At 55.9% G+C, this 23,660-nt stretch overlaps 1 protein-coding gene and 1 non-coding gene across 2 annotated transcripts in view; both read left to right on the top strand.

Moving 5' to 3' along the window:
* MAPK8IP2 (mitogen-activated protein kinase 8 interacting protein 2) overlaps positions 1-15,715 on the top strand; it is a 49,630-nt gene extending 33,915 nt beyond the window's left edge. The window contains exons 5-12 of the mRNA XM_056846671.1: positions 2,149-4,413; positions 5,512-5,587; positions 6,424-6,596; positions 8,462-8,571; positions 10,485-10,604; positions 13,678-13,748; positions 14,328-14,426; positions 15,559-15,715. Coding sequence (XP_056702649.1) covers positions 2,149-4,413; positions 5,512-5,587; positions 6,424-6,596; positions 8,462-8,571; positions 10,485-10,604; positions 13,678-13,748; positions 14,328-14,426; positions 15,559-15,631 — 2,987 coding nt within the window. The 3' untranslated portion in view covers positions 15,632-15,715. The remainder of the gene's footprint in view (positions 1-2,148; positions 4,414-5,511; positions 5,588-6,423; positions 6,597-8,461; positions 8,572-10,484; positions 10,605-13,677; positions 13,749-14,327; positions 14,427-15,558) is intronic.
* Positions 8,980-9,051, top strand: TRNAP-GGG (transfer RNA proline (anticodon GGG)). The gene has a single exon. It is a non-coding gene; the product is annotated as a tRNA-Pro (tRNA).
* Positions 15,716-23,660: the final 7,945 nt, after the last annotated feature.

Genomic DNA, 23,660 nt, shown 5'->3' with positions numbered 1-23,660 from the left:
CTGACAAAGAGTCTTCCACGTCTTACACCCTTTTTATACCCTTCCAGAGTGCAATTGTTATGAGAAGATTGAAATATTCTCAAGCATCAAAAGACATAAAATATATAGATCAAACAAAATTTCTTCCCAAGCATTTATCCTTAACCTTGATCTCTTGTCAGATGAATAGATGAAGTAAGAAAAAATATGCAAACATAGATAACAATATGCAATCTCAAAAGAAGTTCTCAACATTCAAATTTCCTTCTTCAAAGTCAGCTAACCACAAAGATAAACAATCATTATTAAAATGCCCATATTTGCACTTTTATATTAAACTTAAAAAGCAAGAAATATGCTTAGGAAACCACAAAGGCTGAGAATTACCCCCCACACACATGCACACGCACAGCTGAATTAAAAAGTGTACTTCCCCTACTAATTTTTTCCCTCAACTCTGAAAAGTAAACACCTGGCTCTTCTCCCAGATCTCAGCTGAACTTCACAGCTGAGGTTTATCAAATAGTTTCCTGGCTTTCTTTTTCTGTAAGCAATGTACTTTCTCGGATGTCATTCTCCTGGGGAAACACAAACTCAATGCTGGAGAGATTCAATTCACTGCTGCAGTTTGCAAATAAATACTCTTTTTAACTTTATATATGTTGAAAACCACAACAACACCCCTAAAGAATCATTGGTCCATCAAGCTCAGTTTTGTCTACTCAGACCGGCAGCGACTCTCCAGGGTCTCAGGAAGAGGTCTTTCGCATCACCTTTTGCTAGATAATTTTTTAAAACTGGAGACATCAGGGGTTGAACCTGGGACCTTCTGCATATCAAGCAGATGCTCTGCCACTAAGCCACAGTCATCACAGTTTGGCCGACCTACTCTGCCTGCAGAATTCAGCCAACTTCTCCTGGCAGACAGTGTATGCCTGGGGTGGGGGTGGGGGTGGGGCTGCTGATATCAAAGATTGAGCCTGTGCGGAGGTCCAACAAGGAACTTTCAAAAAGGGCTAAACTAGAAGGACCTTGGAGGGCCGGGAGGAGGGGGGGCTCACTGGTTTCTAGCAAGAGGGCTGGTCCCTCAAGTTGTTTCAGCCGAGTAGCCCTGTTGGGCTGCAGTAGGGCTGCCAAACTGGGCTGCCTGTGGCTCAGTGGCAGAGCACCTGCTTGACATGCAGAAGGGGCCCAAGTTCAATCCCTGACATCTCCAGTTTTTTTTAAAAAAATATCTAGCAGAAGGTGATGGGAAAGACTTCTGCCTGAGACCCTGGAGAGTCGCTGCCAGTTTGAGTAGACAATACTGAGCTTGATGGACCAATGATTCTTTAGGGGTGTGCACCAATTTTTTTTCGGGGGTTGGGTTTATCAAACCCGAAAATTTTCAAAAAATCCAGAAAACCAGGAAAGTAAATATATATATATATATTGGGTTAATAAACCCAAACCTGAATAATACCGGGGGGAAATCTGAATCTTTCAGATCTGCCCAGCTGGCCTTCTCTGGGGTCTGGAGAAGGCTTGAGGGATGGATCTAAATGCAATCCACCCCCCACCGCTTCTCCAGTAGATTGGAGTGCAGCAGCCTTGTAGAGACCAACAAGATTTTCGGGGCATGAGCTTCCAAGAGTCAAAGTTGCCTTCGTCAGTTACAAGCAGGAATGGAAATCCTTGAGCCCTTATATCCCAGTCCCTCAAGTAGGCATGCGAATGACTTCTGGTAGATTAGGAACCTTGCAGGGAGCAACAAAGACTTCTCCTGGCCCTTCACAGTAGGAGGCTGGAGGGGGAGCCGCTAGAAGGGGGAAGGGGGCCAGAGGCAGCAGTTCCAAGACCCCCCCCCTTGAGAAGCTCTTCTTTCTCATTTCATGGTTGGGAAGAGTTCAGGTCTAGAGCTGAAGCTTCTGGCAGGTGGGCAGTGCCGAGTTCATCTTGTCCCTCCAGACAAGGGAACCAGCGGCACTGGGCAGTTTCAGGGCAGGAGATCCCAAGTTCACAGTCAGGGCTTGGCTGCCAGTGGCTGGAGAAGAGCAAGGGGACAACTCTTTGCACACACAGCTGCCCAGGGACCTGTGTGGGCCACTGTGGGGCAGTTCTTCTGATGGGGGTGGTGGTGCAGAGTGCTGTCTGAGTTCTGAAGGGGCCCCCGTCTGCTTTTCCCCACAGAACGCTCCTCTCCTTCACACCCGTGTCTCCAGGATAGGCCCTGCTTGGACGTTCAGAGCAGCAAAGGCCCGGATCCCACCCTGCCTCCTTGCAAGCCCAGTCTTTACGATGCAGAAGGCAACAGCCGCAACTTGCAGGGGGGCCCACCTGCTGCCCGCCATGGGGAAGACTACAACAAGAATATCGTCTCCTCCATGTCATCGCGCTTGCGACCTCCTTCGGCCCCCCCTAGCCAAGCATCAGCTGAACCCCAAGATGCCACGAGAGGCCCAGAGGCTCGCCCCCCAAGCACCAGCCCCCACCGGTCTCCTGCCACCGACAGCTACTGTGCCCGATTTCAGAGGGATGCAGCGGGCTGCAGGGAGCAGGAGGCAAGACTTGGCAGCCCTGCTGGCTGCCCTGGAGGCAGTGTAGGCCACGGACCCCCCTCCTCCCTGATTGGCCAGGGCAGCCCCTTGCTGTCTGAGGAGGTGCTGGCAAAGGGCTGCAGAAATGCGGGGCCTGGAGGGCACCCTCCACTGGGCGCTCACACCAGCCCCACCAGGGAGACAACGGAGCTGCTCAGCTCCGAAGGAGAGGGTGCTCAGGGAAGCCGCGCCACCAGTGTGCGGGGGCTGCCCTCTGCCTCGTCAGATACCACGTCCCCCTCATCTGACCCTGGCATAGAGGCGGATCTCACCAGCCGCAACTCCAAGTCCTACCTGCCTTGTGGCCGGCACAGTGAGGATCTCAGCTCGCCCGGCTCGGACTCGGATGTGGAAGGGGAGATCGAGGCTGCCTTCGCCTGCAGCGGGAACCGCCTGGCCAGCAACATGATCTCCAGCATCTCCGAAACCGAGCTGGACCTCAGCAGCGACAGCAGCAGCGGCCGCTCTTCCCACCTCACCAACTCCATTGAGGAAGCCAGTTCTCCCGGGTCGGAGGCCGACCTGGAGGCCGACCTGGAGGCTCAGGTGGTGCTGGGCCTGAAGGATGCCCTTCTTCTCGACACCACAGGCAAAGACCACGAGGCTGCAGACATGCCGCCACGCGAGGGCGTGCTCGGGAGGGACGGCCTGGCGCCTCTCAAAATCGAAGAATTCTATGAAGACCCGTCTGCTCCCATCGACGAGACGGACGTGCCTCTCTCGGGCTCTCTGGAGCTGGAGATCAACCCCGACCACAGCCTGGAGAGCTTGCGCCACTCCTTCTATTTGCCAGTCGGACCCAAGCTCGTACCCGAGGGGGACGACGACGGAGGGAACAGCGAGTACGATTCGGACTCTGACTCGGAGTCGGAACCCGACCTGAGCGAGGACTCGGACTCCCCCTGGCTTCTCAGCAACCTGGTGAACAAGATGATCTCGGAGGGCTCCTACCCCATCAAGTGCGCGGAGGAGTGCTATCCCCCCTCGGCTCACTCCCTTTCGGACACCATCTCTCCTGCCTCCGACCTGGAGCCCGAGATCCCCGGCGAGGAGGCCCTGAGCGAGGCTCAGCTCTGCCCCCAGCAAAGCATCGAGCTGGTCGACATGGAGACCCTCCGCTGCTCCCTGCAGAGTGCTGCAGACAAGAAGACCACCGAGGCCAGGCCCGCCGCTGAGCCGGAGCCTCTGCCGAGTGACACGGGGCCCTACCTGTTGATGAGCAACCCGACCGAGGACACCATCACTCCTGTCTTCCCGGGGCGGCTGCTCTCCAGCTGCTGCAAGATGCCGGCCAAAGCCTTGCCTTCCAGAGAGGCCCCCCGTAAGGCCGAGCCGCCCGTCCTGTCGGAGGACTGGGCGATCGAGGGAGACCTGGACTCGGGCATCCTGGAGGACAAGGACATGATTGACGACATCCGGTTAGAGCCCCCCGACGGCCTGGACGTCTCCACCGCCAGGACCAACCGCTGCTTCCACTTGGCCTACTCCCCCGAGGAGGACGAGACCCCCTGCCTGGGCAGCCGGAAGGGCTCCCCGTCGGCGGAGGAGCTGCCGCTGCCCCCACCCGCCATGGCGCTGGACGACTCCTTGGCCTACGACTCCATCAAGTACACCCTGGTGGTGGACGAGAACACGCAGCTGGAGCTGGTGAGCCTCAAGCGCTGCACCTCCCTGCTGAGCGACGACAGCGAGGAGCTGCGGGCCTGCGAGGAGGCGGCCAGTGACTTTGAGGATGGGCTGGCGGCCCCCGACGGGGGCAGCTGCTGCTCCTCCTCGGAGGACTCCTCGCCCGAGGCGGACCTCCACTTCTCCAAGAAGTTCCTCAACGTTTTTGTCAACAGCACGTCCCGTTCCTCCAGTAAGTGCTGCCTCTCTTGCTGGGGGGCGGTGTGAACGCGTGTGTGGAGGGTTTTTTCTGCGTTAGGGTTGCCAGGTCCCTCTTTGCCACCGGCCGGAGGTTTTTGGGGTGGAGCCTGGGGAGGGCAGGGTTTGGGGAGGGGAGGGACTTCAATGCCATAGAGTCCAATTGCCAAAGTGGCCATTTTCTCCAGGGGAACTGATCTCTATCGGCTGGAGATCAGCTGTAATAGCAGGAGATCTCCAGCTAGTACCTGGAGGTTGGCATCTCTATTCGGTGTCTGTTCACCGGCCATCCCCTTGCCATCCCATTGAGGCAGAGCTGTCTAACCAAAGCCAGGGTTGTTCTCCTTGCCCCCAAACAGCAACACACACCCCGTCCCCACCTGTTGTCTTGAGCCACCATCCCTTTTAGGGTTGCCAATCTCCAGGTAGTAACTGGAGATCTCCCGCTATTAGAACTGCTCTCCAGGCGACAGAGGTCAGTTCACCTGGAGAAAATGGCCACTTTGGCAATTGGACTCTATGGTATTGAAACCCCTCCCCAAACCCCTCCCTCCTCAGCATAGTGTAGTGGTTAAGAGAGGTGGTTTGGAGCGGTGGACTCTGATCTGGAGAACCGGGTTCGATTCCCCACTCCTCTACAAGAGCGGCAGAGGCTAATCTGGTGAACCGGGTTGGTTTCCCCACTCCTCCACACGAAGCCAGCTGGGTGAACTTGGGCCAATCACAGCTCTCTTAGAGCTCTCTCAGCCCCACCTACCTCACAGGGTGTCTGTTGTGGGGAGGGGAAGGGAAGGTGACCGTGAGCCGGTTTGATTCTTCCTTAAGTGGTAGAGAAAGTCGGCATATAAAAACCAACTTCTTCTTCTCCGCCCCAAAAATCTCCCGCTGATGGCGAAGAGGGGCCTGGCAACCCTGTTCCCTTTGCAGCCACAGCAGGGCTTTCCCCCTTCCTGTCCCACCCCATTGGCTTATACTGGTGCCTGTCATTCTATGCCAAGTGGTCACCTTCCCGGGACCAGGCAAGCATGCCCTCCCCCCACCTGCCCCTTCCTCTCTGGCCTCCTGCCGTCACCCCGTCTCTGTCCCCCACCAGGTACGGAATCCTTCGGTCTGTTTTCTTGCACGGTGAACGGGGAGGAGAGGGAGCAGACGCACCGAGCGGTCTTCAGGTGAGGAAGCAAGACTGGGGGAAGCGAGCTCTTTGGGGTGGGGGGTGGGTTTAGGAAGAAATCACCAGGGCCAGGGGGCCTTCCAGGATGCCACTTCTTGGGGCCAGGGCGCTTCTAAGGGAGTTTTGTGCCCCCTTTCTCCCACCCCCAACACCCCGTGGGAAACCTGCAGCAGCGACACAGAAAAGCGCTCAGGAAGATCAACCGAAGATCAATGTGCAGTAGCACATTGGTGGAGGCATAATTTCAGCCCCAGGTCCGGTTGTCCAGTGCTGCTGCTCCATAATGACATGAGTCAGTGCCTCTGAGAATGTGCAGTGTGCCTTTCCCACAACTGTCCAGTGGGCCAGGGCTTCAGCAGTATGACTCATCTCTCAGAAAGGTGTAGTGGTTAAGAGCAGTGGTTTGGTGGACTCTGATCTGGAGAACCGGGTTTGATTCCCCACTCCTCCGCATGAGCAGCAGAGGCTAATCTGGTGAACTGGATTTGTTTCCCCACTCCTACACATGAAACCAGCTGGGTGACCTTGGGCTAGTCACAGCTCTCTTAGAGCTCTCTCAGCCCCACCTGCCTCACAGGATGTCTGTTGTGGGAAGGGGGAGGGAAGGTGATTGTAAGCCGGTTTGATTCTTCCTTAAGTGGTAGAGAAAGTTGGCATATAAAAACCAGCTCTTCTACTTTGTGGCCCATTCAGAATGGCCAACAGGGGGGTGGGGGTGGTTGCCCTCCACCAGTGCGCTTTGGAGGAAGGGGGTGCCATCAGGGGCTGTGCCCCTGAAGTACCAGTCGTGCCCCCCCCAGCTCATCACTGGTTCTGCCCCCTCCCCCCCTCTAGGTTTATCCCTCGCCACGAAGACGAACTCGAACTCGATGTGGACGACCCCATTCTGGTGGAGCTGGAGGAGGACGACTACTGGTACCGGGGCTACAACATGCGCACGGGGGAACGGGGCATCTTCCCGGCCTTCTACGCCCACGAAGTGGTGAGCCAGGCCAAGGAAGTGGCAGGTAAGCTGGCCAGGCTGCCGTGGGGGAGGGGTGGAAAGGGGGCCAGCGTAGCCTTGCCCCCACCTGCTTGGCTGAGGCTGCCCAATCCATCCTCCCGCTGCCCCCACGGCCACCCAAGGGTCCTCTCAACTGGATCCAGACAATGCCTTCTTCTCCGAGGGGCATTGCTGCCCTTCCAAGGGCAGAGGCAGAATCCATGGGGGAGAGGACACCCCCGTTTCCCCCATTCTCCTTTCCCCCCGCTTCCTCGTGGCTGGGGTTCCCCGTGAGATGGTTTTGCAAGCACCAGCATTTCCCCGGGTTTGCAGAAACTTCCCCTATACTTGCAGCTGCCCTCGTTGCATGGATTTTGCTAGCTGCAACGAGGTGAACACTTTCAAGCAGATAGAGGGATGCTGACGGTTCCTTCCCCCACTGGGAGCTGCCGAGGAGTGTGGGGAGGGTTCTCCAGAGTTGGCCGAGTGCTTGGTGCCCACAGAAGAGGCAGCCAGGATTCTTTCTGGGGTGGAAGGGCATTTGTTGGGGACAGGGAAGCAGTGCTAACCAGAGGGCCCCATCGTTTTTTTTAAATTTGCTCAGCTTGCTGTTTGCAAGAGAGAGAGAGTAGCTGCCTCCTTCCCTGGGTTGTGTGGGTTTATTTTCTGTTGGGCTTCTTGCTGCTCTCCCACTGCCCCTGCCTCCACTTGAATCCCGAGAGGTCTTTGCCCAACTTTCTGTGGGTCATGAGACCTCCAACATTCACTTGCTACCGGCAAGGCAGGAAGGTAGGGTTACCAGGTCCCTCTCTGCCACGGGCGGGAGGCTTTGGGGCGGAGCTTGAGGAGGAGGTCAATTGTAATAGCGGGAGATCTCCAGCTAGTACCTGGAGGTTGGCAACCCTAGGCATAGTGCGCTTGAAGGGAGAGGAAGGGATGTGCTGGAGAGGCGTGCTGCCCTCTGGAGAGGAAGCCAAAGGTGCTGGAACCACGGAGGCCCTAGGCGGGCCAGAAGCATCTCTTGCGAGGGGCTGTCCCGGACTAGCCCAGCACTCGGTCTCCATCAGGGGGCAGCAGTGAGCCCTGTGGCCTGGAGATTAGAGGGCCCGCCTTGCATGCAGAAGGTCCCGGGGCTCAATCCCCCCCCCCACTCCACAGCCAGACCTGTCTTAACAGCATTATGGGCCCCCGGGAAAAGCACTGCGCTGGGGCCTCTACCTACACAACCTCTCACAGGAATAAAAATATAATGATCGATAAAACTAAAGATATATTTATTGATGCTTCCAACAAAACCAGTGTTTAAACATTAAAAAAAACATGCTGTATGCCAAAGACTAATCAACACAAACATTTGAACAATATAACGTGAGCCTTGGAAAAAAAATTCAACATATAAATGATAATTGGTAAACCATACAGAGGGAGCTGGCACAGTATGAAATTTCTATGAAATATTTAGTATTAATCAAGTGTTCTACACAAACATTTGCAAAATTTCTTGGATGATTGGATGCAGGGGTGGATGTAGATGTGGATGCTGTATTTGAAGAAGCAGGACCAGTGGCTGACGTTGCACCCGGGTTGAGCCAAGATGTTAATTTTGGGAGTTTGCTCATTTCTCCCATCTCCTCTGCTGCTCTTTTCCTCTTCTGTGCTTCACTCAAAACATTACGTTTCATTTCTGCTCAAATGGTTATTCATGTGGAAAAAATAATATCAGTGTGCTTGCGACAAGGCCTAAATATTTAAACATTCTGCTTCCATAATGAACAAGTCCTTTCCTGCACTGGAGCCACGGGTGTTTCCCCTCCGTGCCCCCCGCCTTCCCCGGGGGTGGGGGATGGGGTGGGCGAGGCTCCTGATGGCTTCTCGGCTTGATCCCAGCAGGCTTGAAGCGGAATCCCTGCTGGGTGGAGCGTTTCAACGTGCAGTTCCTGGGCTCGGTGGAGGTCCCGTACCACCAAGGGAACAGCATCCTGTGTGCGGCCATGCAGAAGGTGAGATCTGGCTGGTGGGGCATAATCTACCAGTAGGGTCTTGTCGGGGGTCTCAGCACACCAACTCCACCTTCACAGGCTCCTGTTTCGCCTCTGGTCCAGAGTCCCCTGCGGCAAGACCGGTGGCAACGGTCACAAAAGCATTCTTGGAGCTCTTGAGGAAGTGCCGAGATCTGTAGGACACCTGGGCGGATGCTCTGCTCCTTCCAGAAGCATCACAGTGCCCTTTGTGTTCTGTCCAGGTCTCTTGCTTTCCCCACCTGGCACCAGATGGCCCACCCACTGCCTCCCACCGCCTTCTTGAGCGGGTCTTTCCACCTCCAGGTTGCTTTGGGGGCTTTTTTGGACAGGAACCATCAACCGGGGGGCATTCCCTACTACACTGTGACATGCCATCCTTCATTGGGAGGGGCTGTGGCTCAGTGGTAGAGCCTCTGCTTGGGATGCAGAAGGTCCCAGGCTCAATCCCCGGCATCTCCAGTTAAAGGGACTTAGCCAAGTAGCCGATGTGAAAGACCCCTGCCTGAGATCCTGGAGAGTTGCTGCCAGTCTGAGCAGACAATACTGACTTTGATGGACCAGGGGTATGATTCAGTATAACGCTGCTTCATGCGTTCATGAGTTCATCCCATATCAGAGGCTTGATTTACCATGCACCTGGGGAAGTGTGTATGTGTATATGTGTGTGTGTGTATGTGTGTGGGGCTGGGGAAAATTACTTACCTGAAAGCATTGTCAAAATCTCTTTCTGAGCAGAACACCTTTTCTGGCCATGCTGATCCATAACAGTAAGCTCAAAGCTTGGTGGGGCAGCCCTTGAAGACAATTTGGACATTCCCTGTCTGCTATGGGGTGGGCTGCAGAGATCCTACCTCGCCAGTCTGGCGATTCTAGCACTGGTTGCCTCTGAGTTTCAAGGTTCTGACCCATTAAGCCCTTCATGGTCCAAGCCCTGGCTCAGCACAGCAGAACCAAGGGGTTATCCTCGCTTGCTGGCTTTCCCTGTAGCTGCTCCGGCCCTGGGGAACAAGCTGACTGTCCCTTCTGCCATTCGACCCAGGACAGGAGAGCCCTGGAGTCTCCTGATGGCTTCTGGCCTCTGTCGGTTCTTCAAGCCAGGATGCTTTTCCTGCTGGGATTTATAAACATTTGGGGAGGGGCTGTGGCTCAATGGAAAAGCATCCGCTTGGCCTGCAGAAGGCCCCAGGCTCAGTCCGTGGCAGCGTCTCCAATTAGAAAGGCCCAGGCAGTAGGTGACATGAATAACTCCGACCTGAGAGCCTGAAGAGCGGCTGCCAATCTGAGTAGATGATACGGATCTTGATGGAGCGATAGTCTGATTATTATAAGGCATCTTCATGTCATAGAATCATAGAGTAGGAAGGGACCACCAGGGTCATCTAGTCCAACCCCCTGCACAATGCAGGAAATTCACAACCACCTCCCCCACAGACCCCCAGTGACCCCTGCTTCATGCCCAGAAGATGGCCAAGATGCCCCTCCCTCTCAACATCTGCCTAAGGTCATAGAATCAGCATTGCTGACAGATGGCCATCTAGCCTCTGATTCAAAACCTCCAGGGAAGGAGAGCTCACCACCTCCCAAGGAAGGCCTGTTCCACTGAGGAACCGCTCTGACTGTTAGAAAACTGGTGTTCATGTGTTGACTGTTTCAATGCGGTTTTCCTATGATTTTTAATCAGTTCCCCACCGAGAGTGTCAGTTGCCTGAGAGAAAGGCGGGTGGCTGACGAAGGCCTGAAATGAAGAAACAGAGAGATGGTTGAGATGGGGAGGGGTTGGGATGGAGTTGGGACTGCCCCTGGCAGGGAAGGCTGCGTGTCGAGCCAAGGGCGGCTTGCTCCTCCAGTCCTTCCTCCCCCGACACACCTCCCCCCATCTTTGCCCCATGCAGATCGCCACCACCCGCAAGCTCACCGTGCACCTGCGTCCTCCGGCCACCTGTGACTTGGAGATCAGCCTGCAGGGCATCAAGCTCATCCTGAGCGTGAACGAGTACAGCCGGGATGAAGAGGTGAGGAGTGGAGCAGGGGTGGGGTGGGGCTTTGCAACCGAGCCCCTCCTTTTGGCAAAGGAGGGCTTGGGCAAGGCGCCTGGGCCTGAGGAAGGTGGGGTTTCCTCCCAGCGAGCCTTGATATTGCAAGCCCCTCCACCATGTTGGGAAGGGGGGTTAGTCCTAACTGGGCCTGTCGTGGCCGAGGGCTCACCTTTTCCTTTGGGGCTGGGAAGCTACGGCCTAGGGTTGCCAGGTCCCTCTTTGCCACCAGCAGGAGGTTTTGGGGCGGAGCCTGAGGAGGACGGGGTTTGGGGAGGGGAGGGACTTCAGTGCCATAGAGTCTAATTGCCAAAGCGGCCATTTTCTCCAGGGGAACTGATCTCTATCGGCTGGAGACCAGTTGTAATAGCAGGAGATCTCCAGCTAGTACCTGGAGGTTGGCAACCCTATACGGGCCAGCAGGACTCGGCTGCAGTATTGAAGCACTCTGAGGAGCCTGATATGGGCAGGGGGAGTGCAGCGTGAACCTGGGTGCCTAGCCCTACACTTCCCCTCCTGTTTTGGTGAGCCCCCGGAAAGGAAAAGGGCATAAGGGGGCAGGGGGCAGCGTAGGCTTGCCAGGTCCCATAGCTCCACCGGCGGGAGCTTTCTGGGGTTGTGGCTGTAGCACACATTGCGCGCGCCTGGCGCAACATGCACACACACCCTGCACGATGCACCCATGTCACTTCCGGGTTTACCCGGAAGCGACGTGGACGCTCTAGCGATCTTGGGCAAAATCTCTGAGATTCCCACAGTGTCCGCGTCACTTTTGGGTTTACCCAAAAGTGACTCGTGTGCACGTGTGTGCCCGCAGTGCCCGCCGGCCATCAGCTGGCCGGCTGGCAGCTCGGTGGATTGGCAGGATTTTACCCACCACCACCGGGCACTTGGCAACCCTAGGGCAGCGAGAGACGCTCGATCTCTCTAGCCAGGCCCAGCTTCTCTCCTCAAGCCCTGGCAGCTGCCCCTGTGCCCTCTGGCATGGCAACCCTAGACCCTGGCATAACTGGGGGTGGGGTTTCTCAGTGGTTACAGAAGCTGCTTGGAACACAACAACCAGGAGTGTAGGGGGAGAAGCAAAAGCAACCTGTCACAGCTGGTGGAGTCTAGGCTTGTGCATATCGATAAACCCGAACTGAAAATCAACCCTAAATTAACCATTTCGGTAAATTTCAGGTTTACCCAGTGCACAAACCGAAGCTGAATAGGGAGAAAGCTGAAGCCAAAAAGGCAATTCCTGGGAAAAACTGAATAAAATTTGGCTTTTTTGGGTTCGGCTATCTCCAGAGTCATGGGGGGCATTTTTGGAGGTAGAGCCCCCAAATTCACAGCATAGCTTGAAGGGATTCTCCTTGCATGACCCCCAAAGTTTGGTGAAGTTTGGATCAGGGGGTCTGATTTTATGGGGCCCAGAAGGGGTGGCCCCCTATCCTCCCTAGAGAATCGTTGCAAACTTCAATGCCATAGAGTCCAATTGCCAAAGCGGCCATTTTCTTCAGGGGAACTGATCTCTGTCTCCTGGAGATGGATCGTAAAGTGGGAGATCTACAGCCACCTCCTGGAGGTTAACTCAAGAGGTTAATTTTGTATTTGTTTAGATCTGTATTGTATGGTGGTAAAATATTGTGATTAGTTTGAGCTACGTGCTGTTTCTTTTCTTGAGTTCTCCTCATTACAGCATAGGGTGTCATTTTTGGATTTCAACCTCCTGGAGGCTGGCAGCCCTAGTGGGGCCTGAGGAGGGGGGGGTCTTCTGGGGCATTAGTCAGGGTGGGGAAAACCAAGGCTGACTGTGAAGAGCTCCAGGAGGATATCTCTTAATTGGGTAAGGGGGCAACTGTGTGGCAAATTAAGATCAATGTTGGTAGGTGTAAGGGGATGCATATTGGGACAAAAACAAATCCTAACTTTAAACATACTATTATTATTTTATTCAGTTTGTACCCTGCTCTCTTTCCTGGCCAGCATCCAGAAAACGCAGGCAAAATGCACAGAAATGGGTGGGGAGAGCGAGGCGACCTGTGGCGGTCAGAAAAGGCCTGTGCATAATCGAAACAAAGCCCCCAAATTGTCAGAGGGGTGACCGTGAGGGAAACAGCTATGCATAAAAGGCCATTGAGGGCTTTAAAAGGGGATTATGCTCATGGAGGAGAGGTATACCAGTGGCTATGAGCCATGGTGACTAAAGGGAACCTCCACATTCAGAGGCAGTCAACCTATGACTCCCAGTGCCAGGAGGCAACATCAGAGGAAGGGCCTTAGCCTCTACGCCCTGTTGCTGGACCTCCAGAGGAACTGGTTGGCCACTGTGTAGGGTTGCCAGGTCCCTCTTCACCACCGGCGGGAGGTTTTTGGGGCAGAGCCTGAGGAGGGAGAGGGGAGGGACTTAAATGCCATAGAGTCCAATGGCCAAAGCTGCCATTTTCTCCAGGGGAACTGACCTCTATTGGCTGGAGATCAGTTGTAATAACAGGAGTTCTCCAGCTAGTACCTGGAGTTTGGCAACCCTACCACTGTGTGAGGCGGGATGCTGGACTAGATGGACCCTCACTGGTCTGATCCAGCAGGGCTCTTCTGATGCTCATGATTTAGGAGTTGGAGCACCTTTCCTATGAGAAAAAAACTGAAGAGTCTGAGACTTTTCAGTGTAGAAAAATGATAACTGAGGGGGAACATGAGAAAGTTTCATAAAATTAAGCATGGGGAAAATGGATACAGGGAGCTTATTCTGCTCCCCAAATACTAGAACTCAAATACACCTAGTGAAGTTGATGGGGAGTCAATTCAGGACAAAGTACTTCTTTAGACTTCAGTTACTACTAGCCATGGTGACTCAAGTGATCCTCCATGTTCAGAGACAGTCAGCCTCTGGATCCCAGTGCCAGGAGGCAACATCACAGGAAGGCCTCGGCCTCTGTGGCCTGTTGGTGGACCTCCAGAGGGACCGGTTGGCCGCTGCGTGAGACGGGATGCTAGACTGGCTGGACCCTCTGGGCCTGATCCAGCAGGGCTGTTCTGATCTTCTGTGCCTGCCTCCTCTCTTTTCCAGTTTGAGCGCTGCAGCCATTTCTTCCAGATGAAGAACATCTCCTTCTGCGGATGCCATCCACGTAACAGCTGGTGAGCGGCCCCCTCCCCCTCCTAGGGTGACCCCAGCCCAGGAGAGAAGGGCTCATCTGCTCCTTTTCTTATTGCTGTTGATCTATGGCCTCTAGTTTGTTCGTTCTCCCCCCGCCCCCACCCCTTTGCAGACAACTGCTGCCATTTCTCCTTTAATCAGTGAGGCAGGGAGCAAAGCCCATGGGAAATCCCTGATTGAGGTGGGATTTGAACTCAGTTCCCCATCAGCCCGCACTGTGTCTTCTGGGCTGTGCAGGTGTGGTGAAGCCCTTGTAACACATGAACACATGACGCTGCCTTCTACTGAATCAGATCCCTGGTCCATCGAAGTCAGTATTGTCTACTCAGACCGGCAGCGGCTCTCCAGGGTTTCAGGCAGAGAAAGGTCTTTCACATCACCTATTTGCCTAGTCCCTTTAACTGGAGAGGCCAGGGATTGAACCTGGGACCTTCTGCATGCCAAGCAGATGCTCTACCACTGCACCATGGCCCCTCCTATAAAGTGGGCAGTCCAAGGGCTCCCCTCCCCATCAGGAAGCCGGTCTTGCTTTGCCCAGCATCTCTTCCCGTTCCTTGCAGCTATTTCGGCTTCATCACCAAACACCCCGTGCTGAGTCGCTTTGCCTGCCACGTCTTTGTTTCCCAGGAGTCCATGCGGCATGTTGCGGAGTGTGTTGGGTGAGTGAGGGGCCTTGGGGGAGGAATGCCGATGGCTGGGAGGGGGTCACTGCAGCCTGCCCAGATCAGCACCAAGGCTTCCGGCATGCTGCTTTGCCCCCCAGCCCACTCTGGGATGCGTGCACGGTAGATGGGATTAGCCAAGTGGGTCGCTGTGATCCGGGACCCCACTGGACGGGTGACCTTGGGCACGTTACAGCTCTGTTAGCCCCACCTACCTCCCAGGGTGTCTGTTGTGGGGAGGGGAAGGGGATTGTAAGCCCGTTTCAGTCTCCCTTAAGTGGTAGAGAAAGTAGGTATATAAAAACCAGCTCTTCTTCTCAGAAAATTCTGCCCTCCCCCCCATTCTCCTTCTCCTGGATTCTCCCTGCTCACAGCGCCTGTGCATCTCTGGCTTGGGAAATTCCTGGAGATTTGGAGGGAGTCCCTGGGCAGGGAGAGGAAAGTGCTTGGGGGCAGGGGACTTGGGCTGTGTGGTATCCTGTAGAGGCCACCCCCTCTGGGGGAACTGAGCTCTGTAGCCTGAAGATCAGTTGGCATCCTGGGAGAACAGCAGGCCCCACCTGGAGGTTGGCAACCCTACCTTGGTCCTGGTGGCCACATATACTGGTGATGAGGCATCTCCAACTGGGTGTGCAACCCAACGCCAGGATGGCTCCTGGAGCTCTGCTGCGGGGTGCTCTCTTGCAAGGGGGCTCCGGAGCTTGGGAAAGGCTGGCTCCGAGAGGAGAGGGGTGGAAGCGCGACCCCTCCTGCTCCTTTCCCTGGGACAGCCTTGGACTCCCAGGGCAGGTGGGCGCACCTTCACCCGGCTCCTTGGGGCTGTCTCTGAGCTGCCAACTTTGGGTTGGGGAATTCCTAGCCATTTGGGGAGGGGTGGGTGGGGAGAGCAGGGTTTGGGGGAGGGAGGGGACACCTCAGCGGGGTGTAACGCCACCGTGTCCGCCCTCCAAAGCAGCCTTTTTCTCCAGGGGAACTGATCTCTGCAGACTGAAGGTGAGTTGTAATTCTGGGAGAACGCCAGGCCCCTCCTGGAGGTTGGCAACCCTGGCCCCTGGCCCCACCCCTTCTGCTCCAGCCTCGCCCATCCCTCCTCAGCCTTGCTGACCGGATGCCTTCCCTTCTCTTGCAGACGCGCCTTTCAAGAATATTATCAGGAGCACCTGGAATTTGCTTGCCCCACAGAAGACATTTACCTGGAGTAGGGAGGGAGCCAGAGTGCCTCCCGCTTCCGCACCCCGCCCAGTGCCCCAGGATCCTGTGCTCTGCCAGGCTTGCCACCACCCAGGGCCGCCCGTCTTTGCGCCAGCACCTTACAGCAACAGGGCCGGGGCCGTGGAGATGGCCAACAGGCGACGGCCCCCCTGCCCGGCGGTCGCACCCTGCCCTTTCCTCTCTCCCCCCTCCCCCCCAGCAACGTGCAGGCTTGGATGGAAGAGGTGACGTGCTTTCCGGAGGCAGGCAGGTGGGCTGAGAGCAGCCGGCCGAAGCTGCAGCATAGGAGCAGCAGGGGGGAAGCAGGATCGGCCCTTCGGTGGCTGGGAGGGAGGCCTGGAGCTGATCGGCATCTTTCCGGCCCCTCCCTGCTTGGAAACAGCTTGGCTTGGAGTAGAGCTCGTCCCTTGCAGCTCCTGTGCAGCCCCAACTCCTCCTGCTTTGGGGGGTGCTTGCCCAGTCCCACGGCCCGGGCCCTTCGCCCTTCCTCCGCTTCTCGGCCTCTGTGCTCTCCGAGTGGTTACCATCATCCCCGGGGGTAGGGAGAGGCGTCCGTGTGTGCACACCTTCAGCCCCCGCAACGCTCCAGAACAGCCCACCCCCACAGCCTCTTTCTGCTGGCGCCCACCCTGCAGGAGACCCACGGCTGAGGGCAGGGTGGGCCGAAAGGTCTCAGGCAGGGGCCTGCATGCTGCATGGGGGCGGGGAACCAGGTGGGGGAAGACTGGCGGCTCAGCGGGGACAGGCAGGCATCTGTCAGGGTGGCGGAGGACCGGCCCTCTGTCCCAGGCCTGCAGCAAGGTCCCTGCGGTGCCCCCTCCATGGCACAGGAGGGCATCAACCGAGCCATGAGTTTGGGCCAGCCTCCTGTCTCTTGGGGCCGGCCCAAAGCCCCACGGCTCAGTTGATGCCCTCCTGTGGCATGGCAGCACCCGAAGGGAGGCCAGGCCCCCCACATCTGGGGCGGGGGGTGCTGGTCTGGCCCCCTCCTCTTCCAGCGCCCCCCCACCTGCACTGCTGTGCCTCCTCCTCCGCCTGCCTGCCTCCACCCATTCCTCGCTGACTGACTCTTGCTCACAGCTCTCCGTGTCTGTTCCGATATTTATCTGTAACTTTCGCCCAGCGGCGGCGCAGAGGCCCGGCCCGACAAGGCCTGGCTCCAGGGCCCCCCTCCTCACTGTCCTGTCATGGAGTTGGTCTTTCAATAAAATATATGCTTGGTGTCACCACGAGGCCTCTGAGCTTGCTGTGGCTGGGGGTGGGGGTTCAGGACCACGCATCACTAGGGTTGCCAGGTCCCTCTTCGCCACCGGTGGGAGGTTTTAGGGATGGAGCCTAAGGAGGGCAGGGTTTGGGAAGGGACTTCAATGCCATAGAGTCCAATTGCCAAAGCAGCCATCTCCAGCCACTGATCTCTATTGGCTGGAGATCAGTTGTAATAGCAGGAGATCTCCAGCTAGTACCTGGAGGTTGGCAACCCTAGTTGTAAGTACAGTTATCAGCTACGGGTTGGGAAATACCTGGAGATGTTGGGAGTGACTTCTGGGGAGGGCGGGGTTTGGGGAGGGGAGGGACTTAAATGCCATAGAGTCCAATGGCCAAAGCGGCAATTTTTCTCCAGGGGGAACTGATCTCTGTCGGCTGGAGATCAGTTGTAATAGCAGGAGATCAGGAGGAGGCTCTTTTTGGTCAAGCTTAGCACCCTTGACAGCGTTTCTGTCCCATCCCCTGGCCACTTGCTAGCGCCTCTCGCACCCAGACCTTTCCGCCTCTTGCATCAAATACCATGGGAGCGGCTTCCGAGTGTCCGACTTGCAGCAAAATGACACCGTCCTAGGGATTTCTTCTGGGGTTGCAGTTTCGATCGAAAGGCGGAGACAAGAGGTGCGTGTGCAGGAGGACATTTAGCCCTTGCCCCAACTCCCCACTGAAAATGGGCGGTTCCCAAAGCTGCTTCTGGCCCCCGTAGGGCAATTGTCCCCAGCCGCAGCCCATGGTCCCTGCCATTCATTGTGCTATGGGAGGTTCGCCTTGGGGCCTTCCCAGCTGCTAAACAGCGTGCTGCTGATCTCCTGCCTGATGGAGAAAAGGGATCCCACACCCTTTCCACTCCGTGTGCCACAGCGGCATGTCGGCACACACAGCAGCCCGCACACCAAGATCATCCTTTGCTGAAGCCTCTCTGCAGCGTCAGGTATGGTTGCCAGGTCCCTCTTCACCACCAGTGGGAAGTTTTTGGGGCAGAGCCTGAGGAGGGCGGGGTTTGGGGAGGGGAGGGGAGGGGCTTCAATGCCATAGAGTCCAATGGCCAAAGCGGCATTTTCTCCGGGTGAACTGATCTCTGTCGGCTGGAGACCAGTTGTAATAGCAGGAGATCAGCTAGTACCCGGAGGTTGACAACCCTATGTTTTTGGGACTGCACCGTAAACCATTAAACCAGTGCAGAGATTCGCCCAATTAGCGGGAGAATCACAGGACAAAACAGCCATGCATTAATGCCCTATGGCATCAAATCCCACTGAGTTCCTCCCCAAACACAAACCCCGCTCTCCCCAGGCTCTGCCCCCAAAATCTCCACCAATTGCCTGACCCAAATCCGGCAACATTATCTGAGCGCCTTCTAAAGCTGTCCAAACCAGCCGTCAGCCCTCCATCCCGTGACATCAGACTGGCTTAGTGGGTACAATGTTAGATTAGGATCTCTACCTCATAGGGTTGCTGTTGAGAAGAGAAAATGAAAGAAGGGGAAGCAACGTAAGCTCTACTTAGGAGAAAAGTGGGATATAGATATCTAAATAATTAAATAAATTCCACAGGTTAATTATGCATTAAATAATTAATTGTGCATTGTGTGAAGAGGAATTTTTTTGATCTGTTGTGAATCTACAGGCCACCACCTTCTGGTATCCATGGCCGGTATCCTATCATTTCATGAAGCAAAGCTGGGAGCCTTCCGCCAGCCCAAGGACTGCTGTTGGAGGAAATTCCTCTAGTCTTAGTAGGGTTGCCGCTCTGACCTGGGTAGCCGAAGCTAGCCTGATCTCAACAGATCTCAGAAGCGAAGCAGGTTCGAACCGGCCTATTATTTGGTGGGGAGACCTCCTAGGAATACCAGGCTCCTGACCCAGAGGCAGGCAATGGCAAACCACCTCTGGATGTCACTTGCCTTGGAAACCCCACCAGTAGGGTTGCCAGCGTCGGGTTGGGAAATACCTGGAGATTTGGGGGGGGGCTGAGGAGAGCGGGGTTTGGGGAGGGACTTTAGTGCCATAGAGTCCAATTGCCCAAGTGGCCATTTTCTCCAGGGGAACTGATCTCTATCGGCTGGAGATATGTTGTAATAGCAGGAGATCTCCAGCTGGTACCTGGAGGTTTGCAACCCTAGTTCTGAGCCACTGCCCTCTTCGTACTCTGTGGGTGAGAACCGGACAGGTGCAGCCTTCAGGACCAGCCGGGAGCTCTTTGGCCACAGCCCCCTCCCCCCTTGCTAGCGATGCAGCAAACGAGGCCAGATGGAAAGCCCGGGGTGGGATGCTGTGGGAGACTCTTGCCTCAGGGTAAAGCCCGGTCTGCTGTGGACTGTGGATGATGCCGCCCTGCCAGGACCGGTCCCTCGGTTGTCACAGCCAACTCCTGGAATCCAGGTGCTGAGCTGCCCCTTGAGAGGCCGCTGTGCCCCCTCCAGCCCCTCTCTGCTTGGCGGCATCGTTCTCCCTGGCAGTTGAGCAGGAAGAATGGCTGGTGGGCTGCAGGGAAGAAGGAACTCGGATGGGGTCCTTCAGGCTCACCGGCGTAGCGGCCTGGAGGCTAGGCGAGGTCCCCCAACGCCTTCCACTGGTCGCCTTGCCTCCCGCTCCAGTCTTGCTTTCTCTTGCTTCGTACCCAACTCCCAGGCGCCTCTGCCGTTCTGTTAGGCAGGACCTCCTCTGCCCTTCTGACTTCAGGCTGATCTACAGAACTCCTGAGTCTTAAAGGGAATGCCAGGGCAGTGCAAGGGGCCCCGGGGGTGGGGGGTGGGATGCCTCCTGCTGAGCCAGAGAAGGGCTTGCGGGAAGAGGCAGCAGGAGGCCCTGGAAAAGATCACACCCTTCATCTCCAAGGACAGAAAGACGGCCTGGGGAAAGGGGCTTCTCCTGGGACCCTCCTAACAACCGGAGAAGTAGATTAGGCTAACAGAGAGCCACTGGTCTGAGAAGGGAGGGGTCGCACCTCCATCTCCCTGGTCCTTGATCGGCTGCCCATTGAACAGTGGCTCTTCACAACACAGAGAATGACCCCAGGTGGGCAAAAATGGTGTTGCTGCTGGCACTCCTTTGGAGGGAGGGCTCCCAACAGACAGAAGGGCCAGTGAGAAGTCCCACAGATGCTCAATCGCATCCACAGATCCTGGGCGATGGGCAGCCGTTGCCAGGGCACTTAAGCGGGGCACTGGTGGTTGGCTTGGAAGGAAATTAGAGACACGTGCCAAGCACAGCCGAGCTGCACAGCCCACCGGGACCAAGTGCCCTGGCCCGTGCTGGCCCCGCACTTGACCAGTGGGTCTCCGTTTCCCACACAGGCTTCACTCCCGGGAGGTGGTAAGCTCTCCTTCCCTGGAGGTTTTTAAGAAGAGGTTAGATGGCCATCTGTCAGCAATGCTGATTCTGTGACCTTGGGCAGATGATGAGAGGGAGGGAATCTTGGCCATCTTCTGGTCACTAGGGGTGTGGAGGGGGGAGGTAGTTGTGAATGCCCTGCATTGTGCTGGGGGTTGGACTTGATGGCCCTGGTGGTCCCTTCCGACTCTATGATTCTATTCTATGACACGTAACAGGGGGTAAAGGATCCCATCCCACCTTGGTGGAACAGAGAACGAGGGAAACAGCCAAAAGTTTTCTTATAAATTTATTACATAATAATAATAATATAATAATAATAATATAAGAAACATAGATCTCTGTGGGGGGGCGTATCACAATGTCAGGGGTTGGGAGGCGCATGAGACACCCCCCCGCCGCCCTTACTCTGCAGAAGGAGAAACCTCCCCAGGAAGGAAATCCATATAAAATAAGGGGTGACGTCAAACTGACCCTGTCAATTAAAAAACGATCAAACAAACCAAAGGGCACAGGCGAGTTTGTGTGGGTGACAGACAGAGGCATGAGACCAGGAGCGGGGTATGCGAGTGTGTGTGTCTTCTTTTTTTGGGGGGGGGGGGAGAGAGGTTGTGTTGCCTCCCTGCTGCAAATTAAACCCGACTCTTCCCTCTGCCTGAAAATGCGACAGCTCGAATCGGGTGGATGTGGAGCATTTCATTGCTGTTCTGGAAATACAAACCCAGGTTTCATGAGTACAGAGAGTGGATAAATTGAGTCAAGACCACCCCCAAAAAAGCTTCAACAACCTTAAAAAAAAAGTCCCAAAGCACAAGTCTTGTCCCTGCTTTGTACAGAAGGTAAGAAAGGTCATTGAGAAGCCAGGAGAAATCACAGTTGCCCCCGGTTCGGCCTGGCATCCCTGGCGTTGGATCTCGGGATCACCCCTCCCCCCCACCCGGGGGTTCCTCTGCCCGCCTTCTTTTAAATGGCTTTTGAAATGCAACATGTATGACTTGCTCTGAAGGGAGCCGGGGCAGAATTGCTCTTGTGGGCGGAACGTGGTCCGAACCAGAACTATCGCTGTAGAAATAAAGCACGCCTTTGCTTCCTCCGGGGACATGGTTGGGAGGAGCATCAGCTGACCACACCGGAAAGAGCCCTGGCCTCTATGGCACGAGAGCATAGGCGGGCATCAGTGGGGCAGAGAACCAGAGCTCCTTCCCACACAGCACAGCCCCGCAGGGACGGAAGTGCATCGTGCAAAAGACGTCCTCCCCAGCCAGGAAAGCAAAAGGTGGGCATGGATGGGTGGACTGCTGAAGTGGCACAGGAGAAAGGCCTCGCTCTTCTCCAGTGGGCAGGCTGGGCAGAGCGGACTCGCCCTCCAGGCCATGCTGAGGCACTGGACCCGATTCACCCGGGTCTGGGCCCATTCCTGACCTAGAGGGAGCTGCCTCAGCCGCGGGCCTTCCTGCAGACGGACATCAATAGCTACCAAAACAGAGGAACATCTCGAGTACAGTACCGGCAAGCCTGGGACTGAAGGTTGCCAGCTCCGGGTTGGGAAATACCTGAAGACTTTGGGGGTGGAGCCTGATAAGGGCAGGGTTCGGGGAGAGGAGGGACTTCAATGGGGTACAATGCCACAGAGCCCACTTTTCCCAAAGCAGCCATTTTCTCCAGGGGAACTGATCTCTTCTCGCCTGGCGATCAGCTGTACTCCCAGGAGATCTCCAGCCACCATCTGGAGGTTAGGAGAAACAAAGCAGCGCTATGACCAAATAACGTCCCAATGTCAATCCTATACTATGAAAAGTCTTTATCATTCAACAACAATATTGTTGTTGAATGACAGATAAAAACTTTTCATAGTATAGGACTGAAATTCGGACGTTATTTGGTCATAGCGCTGCTTGGTTTTTCCTATTATCCAGTTCAGCACGAGCCTGTCAATTGTTAACCATCTGGAGGTTGGCAACCCTACTGGGACCGTTTGCCTTCTTCCGGACTTGCCGCCTCAGACCCTTCTCTCTGCTTGCTGACTGAGACCCTCTCCAGCCCCCTTGGGGTGCTTCTTGGCTCCTGCTGGGAAGTGCTGCTCCGGCCTCCAACCAAGGGACGGACATGGGAAGGCCCTTCCGCTCACCTGGCTAGATGGGACAGAAGCCTGGTGGCTCCTTGGCCCTTTCTCTTGGGAGTGGGCCGGGGGCTGCACAGAATTCACTCCCGCCTGCAATCTTTCACAGCTCACACTGGGAAAGGGAGTCCTGCTTAAAGAAACCTCGCAGTTCAGACTGACCACCACTTTGGGGTCAGGAAGCAATTTTCCTCCAGGCCAGATTGGCCAAGGATCCTGGAGGATTTCTTGGGGCTCATCTTCTGGGCATGGGGTAGGGGTCACTGGGTGTGTATGTGGGAGGTAGTTGTGAATTTCCTGCATTGTGAAGCGGGTTGGACTAGATGACCCTGGGGATCCCTTCCAACTCTATGATTCTATGAAATGACGATTCTCACCTGCTTTTTAAAATAGAATTGGTTGGTGGCATTTATTTCAGACAAACTAATCTTGCAATGTAGGGAGTGACTCCAGAAAAACTGGAGTTCCCAGACTGCCACAGGACTTGGCCAATGTGCTGGGGAAACATTCCTAGAGGGGTGTTTGGAGTTGGCGGGATGATGCTTAAAACGCAGGGAGCCATTAAAGCCCTTTCAAAGTTCTTTTCCAAAGCTGGCACTCAGTGGCTCCAAGCCTGGCTTGGAAAACCATGGCCTTTCAAGGAGCTTCAGCATCGGGGGAACCGGGCCTCCGCAGAACCCCGCTCCTTGGGGCTACGCCTGATCGGGACTCAGCCGTGGTGCCCTCGTGGCCGACGGCTCGAAGCCTCGGCCTCGTGTTGAGGGTTTCACGCAGTGCTCGCGAGCACAGTTACGGCTGCAGCTGCTTGGTGGGGTAGAAGCCGAGCAGTCCCCCACACAGGGGGACTTTGCTGGCCTTCGTGGCGAGCGGCAGAAACAAGGCCTGTGCCGCTCGGCAGCCCTCCGGAAGAGACGCGCGGCCTCTGGGAAGGGCTCTCCCGGACAAGGGCGAAGGCATCGGGCTCCCCCAGTCCCAAAGGGAACTTCCTGCAGACCCTGTTGCAGTCTGCAGTCTTCCGGCCTCCTCAGGCGGAGGCGTGGTGCAGGCAGGGTCTTCTCACGGTGCCCCGGAAGCAGCCGCGGAAGGGGCAGAGACCCAGCGCCTGCACTCAGGTGCGTAGCCAGCCAGCAAGACTCTGACCAGCTGCTCATGTGCCAAGAATGGGGGGTTGGGGGGGGGAAAGTGGTGGATCTAGTTGTTAATTTCCTGCATTGGGCAGGGGGTTGGACTAGATGACCCTGGTGGTCCCTTCCAACTCTATGATTCTATCTGCAAGCAGGGGCAGGCCACTGGCAGGGACCGGGG

This window comes from Euleptes europaea, chromosome 3, assembly GCF_029931775.1.
Source record: "Euleptes europaea isolate rEulEur1 chromosome 3, rEulEur1.hap1, whole genome shotgun sequence".
NCBI lineage: Eukaryota > Metazoa > Chordata > Lepidosauria > Squamata > Sphaerodactylidae > Euleptes > Euleptes europaea.
This window is presented reverse-complemented; position numbering and strand designations above follow the sequence as displayed.